Here is a 15474-nt window from a genome sequence, read left to right as displayed (position 1 = left end):
AAGATTGGTCATAAACCAGCATCTCTCATGGGGACACAGCACTGACCACGACATAGGTCACTTGCACATGCCAGAAGTTTCCCAGATGATTAAACAGTGTAATTAAAGGGAACACTAATGTAACCCAATGGTAAACACCCATCTGTCCTAACCTTTTGTGTTGGGAGGTGAAGGTGACAAATTCTAATGTGTTTATACTTACAAATAAAATCAAGTTAATTCATTCATTCATCCACTATCTGTAACCGCTTATCCAATTCAGGGTCACGGTGGGTCCAGAGCCTACCTGGAATCATTGGGCGCAAGGCGGGAATACACCCTGGAGGGGTTGCCAGTCCTTCGCAGGGCAACACACTCACACACATACATTCACACACACACTCACACCTACGGACACTTTTGAGTCACCAATCCACCTACCAACGTGTGTTTTTGGACTGTGGGAGGAAACCGGAGCACCCGGAGGAAACCCACACGGACACGGGGAGAACACAATAAAATCAAGTTGTTCAGTGAAAACATTGGAAACTACTTCTTTGTGTGTTTGTCTGATAAATAAATAAATAAATAAAGGTGATTTTAACTGCCTTTTTACAAAATGTTTGTAAATGCATGAAGTCTATTGGAACAGTGAATATCCACCACATTTATATTGATGCTAATATAACAGTGCAAAGCACATAGAAATGCTAGAATTAATTTATTGGGGAAATTAAGACAAAACTTGCTTACAAACAGGATCTTGTCAATGGGTCATTACTTGAGGATCTCCAGTTAGATGAGATACTTTAGTGAAGAGGATTTAAAACCGTAACTCTACATAGCCAAGCCAACACGGCCTACGGAACTAAACTGATGGAGAAAACTGAGAATAAAAGTGTGTAAAAGAGTGAGAGTGAGGTACACTTGGACAGGTGCTGTGCAGACTGAAGCAGGACAGGAGGTTGCGGTACATCCTCTCAGCATGAGCAGAAACCTGCAGGTAAAGCCATTCAGCAGGGTGGGACAGTCGGGATTAGACTGGACAACAAGTCTCTGTCCCACTGAGAGTGGTTCAACAACAGATCAAAGCTGAAAAACAGAATTCTACTGAGATTTCACTGCTCTGAAACTGAGGGCTTTACTGCCAACAGCAAGGTTAGGTTTGTGTATTTAAACATGGGGAAAGTGTAGTTAAAGGAGAAGTAACTGTTGGACACTTGATATATGACTTATGTTATGCATAGTTCAGTAACTCAGTGCCTATTCTGTCAAAAGAAAAATGAATATATGAGACCATATGGTGATCGGTTATATTTTATCTGTTATATTTTCCAGCTTTGCCATTAACACATATTTCTCTTGATTCTCTCTGGATCATGATCTTGATCATATTTAACACAACCGAGTGTGACATTTTGATTGTTCGTGTTTAAAATCATTTCTGAACATGTTACATCAGACCTAGGGCTCTATTTCTGTGGACTCAGTGAAGCACGGAAATGAGGCATAAGACTGTGGCATAAGCCGTGTGTGTCAGAACTGTTGTTTGCTATTTTTGTGAAAGGCAGCAGAGGCAGTAATCTGGCACAAAGCAGCTCTATTACACAAAGAATTTGGATTTTATGAATACGTGATCAACAGACGTGGCCAGGGCCTGCTGTTTCGATATCTACTTGTCTTGTTTTCCTGTCTTTTCACATGCTTCATCTGTTTGACTTTGTGCTTCTCCCCTTCTCAGGTCTGCTTCCCCTGCCACACCCTTCCTTTTATCGGGCTCATCCTGCTGTTCCTGTCTTAGCCAGGCCCCTACACTCATGAGACTCACAGGTTTTCCTTGTTTTTGAAGTGTTATAAGCCTTGTGCCCAGCATCAGTGTGGCTGGAGATTCAGGTTTGTTTGTTCTCTGCTGTGGTCTTTGATTCCTCGTGGCTGTTTTTCTAATGTTCCTAACCTAGGTTTGTGCTTCTGTTTCAGTCTTTGTAGTTGGTGTTTTAGGTCTTTAATGGCTGCCTTGTTCGTAGCTTTCTCAGCAACTTTGTTTTAGGCTCAGTTTTAATTATCAGCTTGTTCTTGTCTCAGTCGGTTCCAGTGTTTAATATTTGATTAGTCTTTGTTTCAGTCTTGTGTTGATTTTCTGTGCTGCATTTGTTTCTACCCTCAGTTTATCTTTAGTTACGGTTATGTTCTAGAGCAGTGGTTCTCAAACTTTGTATAACAAGTACCACCAATTATCAAAGCAAAATCCCCAAGTACCACCTATGACTTTCACCACAGAAACTTGTTTGCACTGGTTCTTCCTCTGTTCTAGAGGCATAAGGCAAAATCTTGCTTGAATTGTTGCATGCTTAATACAAAATGACCTAAAATTACAATACTAATAACTAAGCCTAAACTGAATGTTTTAAACACAGTTATACATTTATGAGAACATAAGATTCATGGGTAATAAGCGTTTTGAAAGAAAAAATAGAGAGGTCAATGTAATATCAGTTATGTGCTTTAAGGCTACAGGTGAAAACAGCGCAGCGCTTGGGGCAGGTGCTCACAGTGGCTCTCTGCACTAGTAGCAGTTGGTGAAGGAGCAGCGGCGCTGTGTTAAATCTTGTTTTAGGGCTGTAATGATGCGATGAACGGCCACGTGTACAGAATTCTCCATATTCCCCTCTGGATTTAGTCCTTCTGGGCTTCGGTGTATTTCTTGGGCTTGGTCTCGGCTTGTTTTTCTCATCTTTGCTTTGCCAAATTGCTCACGTCTGTCTCTAGCCTTTGCTTACGTCCACTAATCAACTGAAACTGGGTTTTCTTTACACAGATTTCTCAAAAAACTGGGGGATCACGTTCCCTCCCTGGAAACTACTCAAATTTTGGCTCCAGAGCCTACCTGGAATCACTGGTCACAGGGCAACACACACACACACACACAAACTCACACATTCACGGACACTTTTTGAGTCACCAATACACCTACCAAAGTGTGTTTTTTGGACTGTGGGAGGAAACCAGAGCTCCCGGAGGAAACCCACATGGACACAGGGAGAATACACCTACTCACAGACAATTACCCGGAGTAACTGAGTGTGACTGAGACACTACCTGCTGCGCCACCGTGCCACCCACTCAACTTTTTCCTTTCTTTTAAAAGCAAGAAGGAATTAGTCATATAGGAAATTATGTAGATATATTAAGTGAGAAACAAAAAGAATTGTTTTTGCTAATCATTTTATTTAGATTAATATTTTTATAAAGGGAATTTCCACATCTCATCAGCATCTGATGCATTAAGTAGCTCTGTTCTGGTGTCATGTACCTGCTGCACTATAAGGTGGAATATGTGCATTATTACTGGTTAATTAAAAAAATGTAAACCTTGTGTCTTTGCTTGGGTTTAGTGCTGTAAGAAAACCCCCACCTCAACATCATCCTTGATTAATATTGGAATTGAAATTGGCCAAATCTGTGATCTGAACTGAGGGGTCGTCTCTAAATCCAATGAGGTAAATCCAATAAGGTAAATCACTGAACAGATGGAAAACAGATGCCCTACGCCCAAACAACACTACAAATAAAACATTTAACAGACTTGCTCTAAATGGAGACACTGACACTGGGTTCTAATTTGTACCATTTCTGTTTAAACACAGACGAAGTAGATTTGTTAGTCCGGATTTGTTTTCACTGCACCTACTGTCCCTGTGTTTTGGAACAGAGGCTTTTACAATATGATTAATTCTGATACCACAGAACGGCTTCTCTACAAACTACAGATGGTTTACAAGCCTTTTTCATGTTTAATCTCAGCACACAGCCCTGCTATAGACGTAGAGTGTTGGATCATCTCCATTTTCCTGCATGTGCGAGGTGAATCACATGGAGATGGGTCACAGAGAAGGACAAAGGGGTGTTTTCAGCCATTAGCGGTGTTTGTGCCATATCAATAGCAGGTAATTGGTGTTATTCGTTTTATTAAGTATATGTTCTATGCCCCAAGGTCTGCACTTAAGAGCATTTGAGGGACACTGAACAATCTGAGCATTCCTCACATAAAAATATATATTCCACTTTGAGATATAATAACATCTGCATGTGTGTCATTAATGGAATTTTCTCCCATCCCAGCCATTAAAGGGATATGTAATAATGCTAATGTAGGTAACAAATTTGAGCATTGAAGAACATTTAACTCATACAATCAAGCTTAGCTCTATTAGCATCATCAGCTGAGGCTGTGTTGCATGGTATTATGGGGTTATATAAAACGTACAACAAAACTGTATAAATATTCATGAAGCACTTAACACTGAATTATTAATATAATGCAATTTACCTCATTTAAGAAGAATTTCAGACTTGTTTCTTCAATACATGGCATATATTTTATGATTTAGAATTTTATTAAGTCAAGATTATTTCTTATCTATGTTTTGAAAGTTGGAGCGCAGATGAGAAAATGGCCACCACACAACTATTTTAAGATAAATACTTAAGATTTCTTAAAATTCTCAAACTGAGCCCTGGTTTTAGCGGTCACTGCACTTTTACAAAACATCATATAAAAACCAGTTAGGGTCAGAGTGAAAAGCCTGACCACTGACTGACACAGGAGGAGAATATAAACAACAACTTCACTGACATGGATGCAAAGGTCTCAACACGACATGCCTTTAATACAAATGAAGCCAATCCATTCAGGGAACATGTTAATTTAGCATTTCCTGCCAAATAGTGCTGTTCCTGATTAGTGGCTCAGTTTTTAATGTGAGAGAAAATGCTGAAATATGGCATTTTATTTATTTTTTCTTTCCTGAATATATTCAATTTTGCAAAACAGTGACAGATGTGCATCCAAAACTTTTTTTACATGGTGTGGATACTACATTGACTTACCTATATTCATTCATTCATTGCCTGTAACCGGTCTGTCCAGAGCCCACATGGAATCACTGGGCACAAGGCAGACACACCCTGAAGGGGGCACCAGTCCTTCACTGGGCAAGACACACTCACACATATAGACACTTTTGAGTCGCCGATCCACCTACCAATGTGTGTTTTTGGACCGTGGCAGGTTTCCGGAGCACCCGGAGGAAACTCATGCAGACACAGGGAGAACACACAACTCCTCACAGATAGTCACAAGGAGAGGGGCTTGAAAATACAAACCCAGAACCCTGGAGCTGTGTGAGAGCGACACATCTACACAACTAATCCTAACAAGTCTTTACCACTAATTGTAATTAGTGTGATAGTATATTTTGGGCTTTACAACATGAAAGAGATCTGAGAGAGAAGCGAATCATTCTGCTGGAAAAGGCATAGAGAAACGTCTGCTTGGAAGACTCTTAATGGGTGCAGGACGCTAGCCAATAATGCCCCTCGGCCCTGTGTGTGGGTGGGGGGATGCAGCACGTGTGCTGGTCATAGTGTGAGTCACTCCTGCTGATTGCCCTTCAGGAGTTCTCTCGAGTCGCTGTCCACTTAGCGTGTGTATATCATCATGGCAACAGCCACTTAAGAGTGTCCTGACCCCCTCACACACACACACACACACACACACACGCACACGCGCACAGGACAAATAGCAATAACAAAAACATTCTGGAGAGTAATGATTTATACTCTATTGTGTGTGTGTGTGAAAACAAATTAGATAACCTCTGCTGATACTCATCAATGTGTTTATTTAATATGTCCCTAGTTTGTAAAAATCCCCTTTTCTGGACAATTAGGACATTAATTTGGGGATCTGGAGCCCACCAACAAACACCGTGAAATAAGAAAACCCAGTCAAATTTTGTGGGCCGCTTAATTCAGTAAAAATGGAATTCAAAGAGCTATTCATTAGAATTTTACTAACCTCTGACCCACCCAATATGAATATTTATATGTGAGTGTGTGAAGACAAAGTTGAACTGTACTCTGGACTCTACAAGAGTGGAGAAATAAGAGAACTGCTAAAATTAAGAGAAGAGAAAAAAAGAGAAGAAAACAAATCCTGCTAAAAGGAGAGCTTCTGTGTGCCTTGATTCTTGGTGGGGACACAGAAGCTGTGAGTCTCTTCTCTAACTGAGAGTGGCATGTACTATGGAGAACAGCACACAATCCAAAATTTGTGAAGGGCTTTTTCTGGAATAGGGAGCCCTACTGTATTAAATGTGATTAATTTATTGATTTATATTATTTAAATTGCAAAATAAATGTGCAGTTTATAAAAATAAAGGTTTATACATATTATACATAGTCAATAAACCAAAGTGGAAGTGTCTAAATTACTCAACTGAAGGAGTTAACTCTCCCACACACACACACACACACAAGCTCTAGAGATGACGCAGTAAAAGTCAATCTGCGTCACACACACTGTCTAAGAAGCACTACCTAATGGTCACTAAAGTAGTGACACACACACACAGTCAGAGGCCGGAATAATGACCAGAATCCTCTTCTGAAACCTGACAAAGCTTGCATCTTCAAACAGGCTCAGTGTGACGGTACTCAGAGAGTCTCTCTCTCTTTCTCTCTCTCTCTCACTCACACACACCGCTAACCTTTGCATATTGTCATCCTAAAATGTAATGATTTCTATTACTGGCTCTGGTTGGGGTCCACACAAGGCACAGAAAGAAGAGTGAAACCTTACAAATACACACTGCTGTAGCTGTAAATATCTACACAGACTTGTGGTTTCCACGATACTGGCTAGTGGCTAAAGCTTATATTATTATGCTGCATTCCATTTGATCTCGGATGTTGGAAGTTCCAACTAGGAGTGCCTTACCAACCCCAAGTTCAGAATCCAAGATGGCTACCCTCATCCACAGTGTGTGAAAGCAGTGGTATCGCACTGTTTATTAGTGCTTCCATCTATCTGTCTAATCAAACCAATTGTACTCACAGTTCTGTCTAAGTACTGTCTAACTGCTGTCTGTGGACATGTTGCCATGGGGTCTGGATGTGTAAATTATCGCATAATATGCCATTATCAACTTGTATTGCTATTGATTATAACCTGGGGCACAGGGCTTTCTGAAGGTTTAATAAGAAAGGGATTAACTCGGGTGTGCTTTCATTCCCAACTCAGACTTTCAAGGTAAATGTAACAAAGAAGTATTAACTAAAGTACATATATATTAGTGTTTTCTTTCAGAGATATCTGCAGGGACATATTATCCAAATTTCACTTTCACTGATGTGATGTGGCCAGTCCAGTGCTCCAACAGCAGCATCTTCAGTGTTTGTTGTAAAAATTAGTAAAATGTAGGGGTTTGCCAAATCCTTCAAAACTTGTTTTGTGTATACAGCTGCAGAAAATATTAGTTATTTCAGTGCTGAGCTGGTGAATGTGGAATATAGACTCCTTTGTCATTCTCGACAGAGACCAAACACTGTTTGATTGACGGCTGCTAAAAAATAGCACATGCAGCACGGCCACTGTGACCATGGCGACGGGAGTATATGATGCCATGGCGACAGACTAAAGGGGCCTGATGTGCAGTGTAAAACAAAAAGCCTCCTGACCTTCTGTAAGTTTACCTGTTCAAAGCCACTTCAGCAGGGTCTGTGTGCACTGGAAGACTTCACCTCATCTCAATCTCACTGGAAAGGCATAGTTTAAATAATATTAACAGACTAATAAAATTGAATGAATAGGCTGATGTTTTGAAGTGCTGACATTATTATTGGAAGAGCTCCAGTTATATCCTCAGTGTTGCCTCAGCCATTCAAGGCCAGGACTTGAACACAATGATTGCTTATTCAAATATACAGAGAACATCTCCTAACAACCTAAAGTTACTCCTAACATGCAAAACGTATTGTCTCCTCAAGTCTCAGCACTTAAATTTGAACCAATCCATAGCTGTTTGTGTCCATTCTTCCACTGTGACAACACAATACTACACTATGGGTCTGAAAGGATGTAGAGCTGTCACAAAGTACTTTGGGAGAAAACAAAACAGACAAAAAGAACAAAGAGAGAAAAAGTTGTTGTTCTTATAAAACCGGACTGGGGTCCACGGAGCCCAGAGCGCACGTCTCGCTGAGTGTGTTTGTGATTATTAGTGTAGTGAGAATCAAAATGCAACCAAAACCTACAACTGAACTTCGAGGTGCAGACGCCTTTGAAGAACTAAAAGAAAGCCTAAGGAAAGGAATTAAATTAAGACAAAGTGTAGAAAGAATAAATACTGATAACAGTGGCACTGCAATATTTGTCAAGGCTTCTGTGGATTTTCTGGTTATAAAAATACTTTCCTGCTTTTTTTCCGGACACTAAATACGAACAATGGCTGTTTTGACTGGAAATTAAATAAATAAGAGCGGCTGTTTCTAACCTTGAAGCAGCACTCTCTTCCAGTAAACTCGGCCAACGTGGATCCCGCCCAGAAACACCAGATTGGACAGAATGAGTAGAGCAGTAGAGAAGGCGGAGACAAAGGCCAGGCCACGCCTCTGCATTTGTGGAGACAGGAACCGCACCTGGAGTGTGAGAGAGAGAGAAAATTTGAATTATCTGCTGCTTTTATTTTTCCTTTGTATTTCTGTTGGCAATATTTTTCTAATAACAGTGACTAACACATCTCTCTCTCTCTCATGTCTCCTATCAAACACAGGTTTAACCCTACATTCACCCATCATTTTATAAACAAAAGAGAAAGAGAGAGCACAGTGGAGGGAGAGAGGAAGTGGTAGATGCCAAGAGAGATGCATGTATGTAGGAAATTATAAAAAAACTACAGAGAGACGAGGGAGGAGAGAGAGGGAGTGAAAAGGGAGAGAGGGGGAGAAGAGGCAGAAGAGAGGAGTGAGTGAGTGAGGGAAAATGAGGAGGTGTGAAAGTTATGTTGACAGTGTTCGAACCCTGAGCCAGGTGTCCACACTGATAACTAGTGATTTATTTCAGTAGCACACAACACACACATGCACATACACACCCAGAGATAACACTGCTGTGTTGACTCTGTGTGAAAGTGCAGTGTGTGTGTGTGTGTATACACATGTGCACACTCTGGTTCACTCACAATGGTGTCATGAAGAGGAGGGGAGGAGAGGAACAGCGCGATGGCGTTTTCCACTAAAACCCCAGCCCAGTTCAGCAAGGCCCAGCACTGCAAGTAGTCATGGCAACCGTGCCAGAAACACACAAAGCTGAACGCCACTGCCGTGGATAGGAGCTTCTGGAAAAGACCACGGTGAGAGCCGCCCAGTGGAACGTAGAGATACCTACACACACACACACACACACACACACACATCATTTAAAAGTTAATAATCGATATAAAACCAATGTTTATTATAACAGAGCTACAGATTTATAATCTGTACTGAACGCTGGGTGAGCTGCTGTCCATGAATAATATTTGGACATTAAACTACATTTGTATATAATAACAACAACCATGTACGTAATAAATCACTCAAGAAAAGTCTAAAGTGTGTGTGTGTGTGTGTTTGTGTAGATCATGTAATTTGTAAGTCTCACACCGGACACAAAGCATAGATTTGTTGTTAGGCTGTGATATGAGCATTATTGGTTTCAGATTCATCATATCACCTTAAACACATACACACACACACACACACACACACACACACACACACAAATCAATATCGTAATATCTGAGCTTGTCAAGTGTTAGTTCATTATGAAGACAGCAAAACAATATAAAAAAATATTAACACTGGTTTAATCTTGGACACATTCATTCAGAAAGCAGAACACAACCAGAATGAAATTCCAGGAGACAAAATAGGGAATGCATTTATTTTTTTTCCACTTGTAACAAGGTTTACAAAACCATTATTAAACCTCCAGTAAGCCACTGAGTGTGTTCCAATTTCCAATGAGCTGCCTCATTATGAGCATTGCCCACACTGGCAGCTGTATGAGTAATCAGGTTTCCAACCAACATCCAGCTTCATAACAGAGGAAAGTGAGATGCTCTAGTTAGACTGAAATGACTTGTTTTCTTGTTCCTCTCATTTCATATGAATGTTTTGATCCTCAGCTCTCACTCACCTCAGAGGTTACTCCCTTCAGCTCTCAGTCACCTCAGAGTTTACTCCCTTCAGCTCTCACTCACCTCAGAGTTTACTCCCTTCAGCTCTCACTCACCTCAGAGTTTACTCCCTTCAGCTCACAATCACCTCAGAGGTTACTCCCTTCAGCTCTCACTCACCTCAGAGGTTACTCCCTTCAGCTCTCGATCACCTCAGAGGTTACTCCCTTCAGCTCTCACTCACCTCAGAGGTTACTCCCCTCAGCTCTCGATTAACCCAGAGTTTACTCCCTTCAGCTCTCACTCTCTTCAGCTCTCAATCACCTTAGAGTTTACTCCCCTCAGCTCTCACTCACCCCAGAGTTTACTCCCTTCAGCTCTCGATCACCTCAGAGTTTACTCCCTTCAGCTCTCATTCACCTCAGAGGTTACTCCCCTCAGCTCTCAATCACCTCAGCGTTTACTCCCCTCAGAGTTTACTCCCTTCAGCTCTCGATCACCTCAGAGTTTACTCCCCTCAGCTCTCAATCACCTCAGAGGTTACTCCCCTCAGCTCTCAATCACCTCAGCGTTTACTCCCCTCAGAGTTTACTCCCTTCAGCTCTCAATCACCTCAGAGTTTACTCCCTTCAGCTCTCATTCACCTCAGAGTTTACTCCCCTCAGCTCTCGATCACCCCAGAGTTTACTCCCTTCAGCTCTCGATCACCTCAGAGGTTACTCCCCTCAGCTCTCACAATTGTTTGGAGGTGTTTTATTCAGATGGTGTTTTTTTAGTTATATATATATATATATATATATATATATATATATATATATATATATATATAATAATAAATCATCAGTAGGAGCCTGTTTCAGATTCTTAAGAACTGAGCCAGACATCGTATCAGGATTGCCCATATTATGACTCAGTTGCTGCGTGTGTAGAGAGCTCACCAAGTTCTGGTACAGATCCATTGTGTACAAACTGAGAAAAGTATCCAACCTACAAAAATCCTCAGGGAGCACAGGGACAACACAGTCAGAAATTCATGAACACATTCATGAACATCTAAGGATCTGCTGACTTAACTATCCTGCAAAACCACAGCTGAGCAAGGGGAACATAAAGGCCTGCCTCACATCTGCCAAAAAGCACACTGTGATGACGCCACTGGGAAGTGGAGCAGTGTTATCTGCAGTTGATGGAGCTCCATCCAATACCTTTGGGGTGATATGGAGTGCAGTCTCAGTATGATCAGTATGATCTCAGTAATGCTGGCAGAATGCTATCAAATCTACACATGCAATGTTCCAATGTCTGTGTAAAGCCTACTGAGAGTAGCAGCTGTTAATGCAGCAGAGGGGGAGAAATGCATATTAATAGAATTCATTTCAGACGTGTGGTTTTTTTTTTTTGAGCACTTGTGTGTTTGTGTGCAATTTATTGTTGTGTCACTGAGAGAGCGAGAGTTGCAGAGAGAGAATATTCACTGTTGCATTGTGTGATGAATGTGTATGAAAATCTGGGTGATGAATATACGGTGAGTGTGTGTGTGTGTGTGTGAGATGATGGATGTCTGTCATTAAATTGTCTGTTTTCCTCCAACAGAGACCATCAGAGACACATTAAACATCTAAACACTGATCCCTCTATATATCTTTCTCTCTCTGTTCCACACAGTTTTCTCCATCTCTTTTATTTATCCTTTTCTCTATTCCTCAGTCTCTCTCATCTTCCTATCCTCATTCTTTGGTTTCTTTATATCCATCTCTCTCACTCTATCCCTCCTTCAGTGTCTCCCACTGCCACTTGCTTTCTTTTTTCTTTCTTCAGTGTTTAGCTTCTGCTGTGTCTCTTTTCTCTTCCACTCTTTCGCTTTGTTTGTCTTCACCTTCCTTTCTTCATTACTTACTCTCTACATGTCTCTCTCCTTCAGTGTGTCTCAATGTCTGACTGTCTCTCTCTCAGCAGGATTCTTCATTTCAGGGCTGAGAGAACACAGATCTGTTCTAATGAGGCCTGCGGGATTGTGTGGGATCTGACTCTGTGTGTGTGTGTGTGTGTGTGTGTGTTATATAGAAAGAGGAGTTAAAGAGACAGTGGGAATTATCTGAAGTAAAGGTGGGCAACATGACAAAAATAAATAAGATCACAATATGGTAGATATATTATTCAGGATTAAAGCATGGACATATTAAAAGAGGACAATGACGGGAAATGCATAGGAAAACTAATGTTATCATGATGTCTGTTTACAAGGAATGGTCTTCCCTTCAGTGAAATGAGCCAGTAGGTCTTTTCCAGCAAGCTGATGTTTCTGTGGACATGAGAATGTGCAAGATCCAGAAAAACTCTGGAGCATTTTTCTGTTACTTGAGCCAAACACTGCATACAATTTATTTACAAGGGTTTACCACTGATTTCAAACCTGCATTTTAAATATTATTATGGATTTTATTGTGCTTAAAAATCCCTTTAATAAATAAATAAATAAACAAACAAAAGTGCATATAACTGCCTACTAAGATGGCAGAATGGATGGACTTTGGTGGCCACTGGTCCTCTGCATGGACTAATACTTCAGTGTAAAACCCATAAAATCTGTGTCATGTACTTTCTGTCATCTCGTGGCTCTTTTATTCTAGGACAAACAAAGCGAAGTTATAAACAGTGGTGTTGTCTTGGCTTTGCTGAAACCCAGTTAAAGAACTGCATCCTCCTGGAACATTCTGCAGACACTGGCTGAACAAAACCAGGCTTGTGCTACAACTTCAGCCAGAAGTGGTTAAAAGACACACTTTGCTTCGGCAGATCAAAGCAGAGGCTTCCATTAGCCTCCACAGTTCACTTCACTCCCCACTGTCTATAAATCAGCCTGGAAATAAAACCTTCCTTTTCTCCAGTTTTCCTTCTCTATAATACTCCAGTAAAACTCTATCCAAGGAACACCATGGTGAAAAGTCACATTTAAATCCTTTACTTTTTCTCAAATATTGTCCACTGTCCAACATTTGAATTAATACTGAAGCTCTCAGTCACCTCAGTGTTTACTCCCCTCATCTCTCATCACCTCAGAGGTTACTCACCTCATAGGTTACTCCCCTCAGCTCTCAGTCACCTCAGTGTTTACTCCCCTCAGCTCTCAGTCACCTCAGAGTTTACTCTCCTCAGCTCTCACTCACCTCAGTTTACTCCCCTCAGCTCTCACTCACCTCAGAGGTTACTCCCCTCAGCTCTCAATCACCTCAGAGGTTACTCCCCTCAGCTCTCAATTACTTTTGTGTTTACTCCCCTCAGCTCTCAATCACCTCAGTGTTTACTCCCCTCAGCTCTCAATCACCTCAGCTCTCAATCACCTCAGTGTTTACTCCCCTCAGCTCTCACTCACCTCAGAGGCTACTCCCCTCAGCTCTCAATTACTTTTGTGTTTACTCCCCTCAGCTCTCACTCACCTCAGAGGTTACTCACCTCATAGGTTACTCCCCTCAGCTCTCACTCACCTCAGTGTTTACTCCCCTCAGCTCTCACTCACCTCAGTGTTTACTCCCCTCAGCTCTCAATCACCTCAGAGGTTACTCCCCTCAGCTCTCAATTACTTTTGTGTTTACTCCCCTCATCTCTCATCACCTCAGAGGTTACTCACCTCATAGGTTACTCCCCTCAGCTCTCAGTCACCTCAGTGTTTACTCCCCTCAGCTCTCACTCACCTCAGTGTTTACTCCCCTCAGCTCTCAGTCACCTCAGAGTTTACTCTCCTCAGCTCTCACTCACCTCAGTTTACTCCCCTCAGCTCTCACTCACCTCAGAGGTTACTCCCCTCAGCTCCCACTCACCTCAGAGGTTACTCCCCTCAGCTCCCACTCCCCTCAGTGTTTACTCCCCTCAGCTCCCAATCACCTCAGAGTTTACTCCCTTCAGCTCTCAAACACCTCAGAGTTTACTCCCCTCAGCTCTCACTCACCTCAGAGTTTACTCCCCTCAGCTCTCAATTACTTCTGCGTTTACTCCCCTCAGCTCTCACTCACCTCAGAGGTTACTCCCCTCAGCTCTCACTCACCTCAGAGGTTACTCCCCTCAGCTCTCACTCACCTCAGAGGTTACTCCCCTCAGCTTTCAATTACTTCTGTGTTTACTCCCCTCAGCTCTCACTCACCTCAGAGGTTACTCCCCTCAGCTCTCAATCACCTCAGAGGTTACTCCCCTCAGCTCTCAATTACTTTTGTGTTTACTCCCCTCAGCTCTCAATCACCTCAGTGTTTACTCCCCTCAGCTCTCAATCACCTCAGAGGTTACTCCCCTCAGCTCTCAATTACTTCTGCGTTTACTCCCCTCAGCTCTCACTCACCTCAGAGGTTACTCCCCTCAGCTCTCACTCACCTCAGAGGTTACTCCCCTCAGCTTTCAATTACTTCTGTGTTTACTCCCCTCAGCTCTCACTCACCTCAGAGGTTACTCCCCTCAGCTCTCAATCACCTCAGAGGTTACTCCCCTCAGCTCCCACTCCCCTCAGTGTTTACTCCCCTCAGCTCCCAATCACCTCAGAGTTTACTCCCTTCAGCTCTCAAACACCTCAGAGTTTACTCCCCTCAGCTCTCACTCACCTCAGAGTTTACTCCCCTCAGCTCTCAATTACTTCTGCGTTTACTCCCCTCAGCTCTCACTCACCTCAGAGGTTACTCCCCTCAGCTCTCACTCACCTCAGAGGTTACTCCCCTCAGCTCTCACTCACCTCAGAGGTTACTCCCCTCAGCTTTCAATTACTTCTGTGTTTACTCCCCTCAGCTCTCACTCACCTCAGAGGTTACTCCCCTCAGCTCTCAATCACCTCAGAGGTTACTCCCCTCAGCTCTCAATTACTTTTGTGTTTACTCCCCTCAGCTCTCAATCACCTCAGTGTTTACTCCCCTCAGCTCTCAATCACCTCAGAGGTTACTCCCCTCAGCTCTCAATTACTTCTGCGTTTACTCCCCTCAGCTCTCACTCACCTCAGAGGTTACTCCCCTCAGCTTTCAATTACTTCTGTGTTTACTCCCCTCAGCTCTCACTCACCTCAGAGGTTACTCCCCTCAGCTCTCAATCACCTCAGAGGTTACTCCCCTCAGCTCTCAATTACTTCTGCGTTTACTCCCCTCAGCTCTCACTCACCTCAGAGGTTACTCCCCTCAGCTCTCAATCACCTCAGTGTTTACTCCCCTCAGCTCTCAATCACCTCAGAGGTTACTCCCCTCAGCTCTCACTCACCTCAGAGGCTACTCCCCTCAGCTCTCAATTACTTTTGTGTTTACTCCCCTCAGCTCTCACTCACCTCAGAGGTTACTCCCCTCAGCTCTCAATCACCTCAGAGGTTACTCCCCTCAGCTCTCAATTACTTTTGTGTTTACTCCCCTCATCTCTCATCACCTCAGAGGTTACTCACCTCATAGGTTACTCCCCTCAGCTCTCAGTCACCTCAGTGTTTACTCCCCTCAGCTCTCACTCACCTCAGTGTTTACTCCCCTCAGCTCTCAGTCAC

General features: G+C 42.5%; 1 protein-coding gene across 3 annotated transcripts in view; it reads right to left on the bottom strand.

The window, feature by feature from the left end:
- The window catches only part of hhat (hedgehog acyltransferase), a 60249-nt gene that overhangs the window by 2248 nt on the left and 42527 nt on the right, over positions 1 to 15474 (bottom strand). For 2 of the 3 annotated variants that reach the window (XM_066682006.1, XM_066682020.1), the window contains 2 exons: positions 9000 to 9201; positions 8313 to 8457 (listed from right to left, as the gene is read on the bottom strand). In XM_066682006.1, coding sequence (XP_066538103.1) covers positions 8313 to 8457; positions 9000 to 9201 — 347 coding nt within the window. Of the gene's footprint in view, positions 1 to 7512; positions 7576 to 8312; positions 8458 to 8999; positions 9202 to 15474 lie in introns of all 3 variants that reach the window. The other variant, XM_066682012.1, reaches the window with a different exon arrangement.

The sequence above is a fragment of the Hoplias malabaricus genome, chromosome 1 (genome assembly GCF_029633855.1).
Source record: "Hoplias malabaricus isolate fHopMal1 chromosome 1, fHopMal1.hap1, whole genome shotgun sequence".
In the NCBI taxonomy this organism is placed as follows: Eukaryota; Metazoa; Chordata; class Actinopteri; order Characiformes; family Erythrinidae; genus Hoplias; species Hoplias malabaricus.
This window is presented reverse-complemented; position numbering and strand designations above follow the sequence as displayed.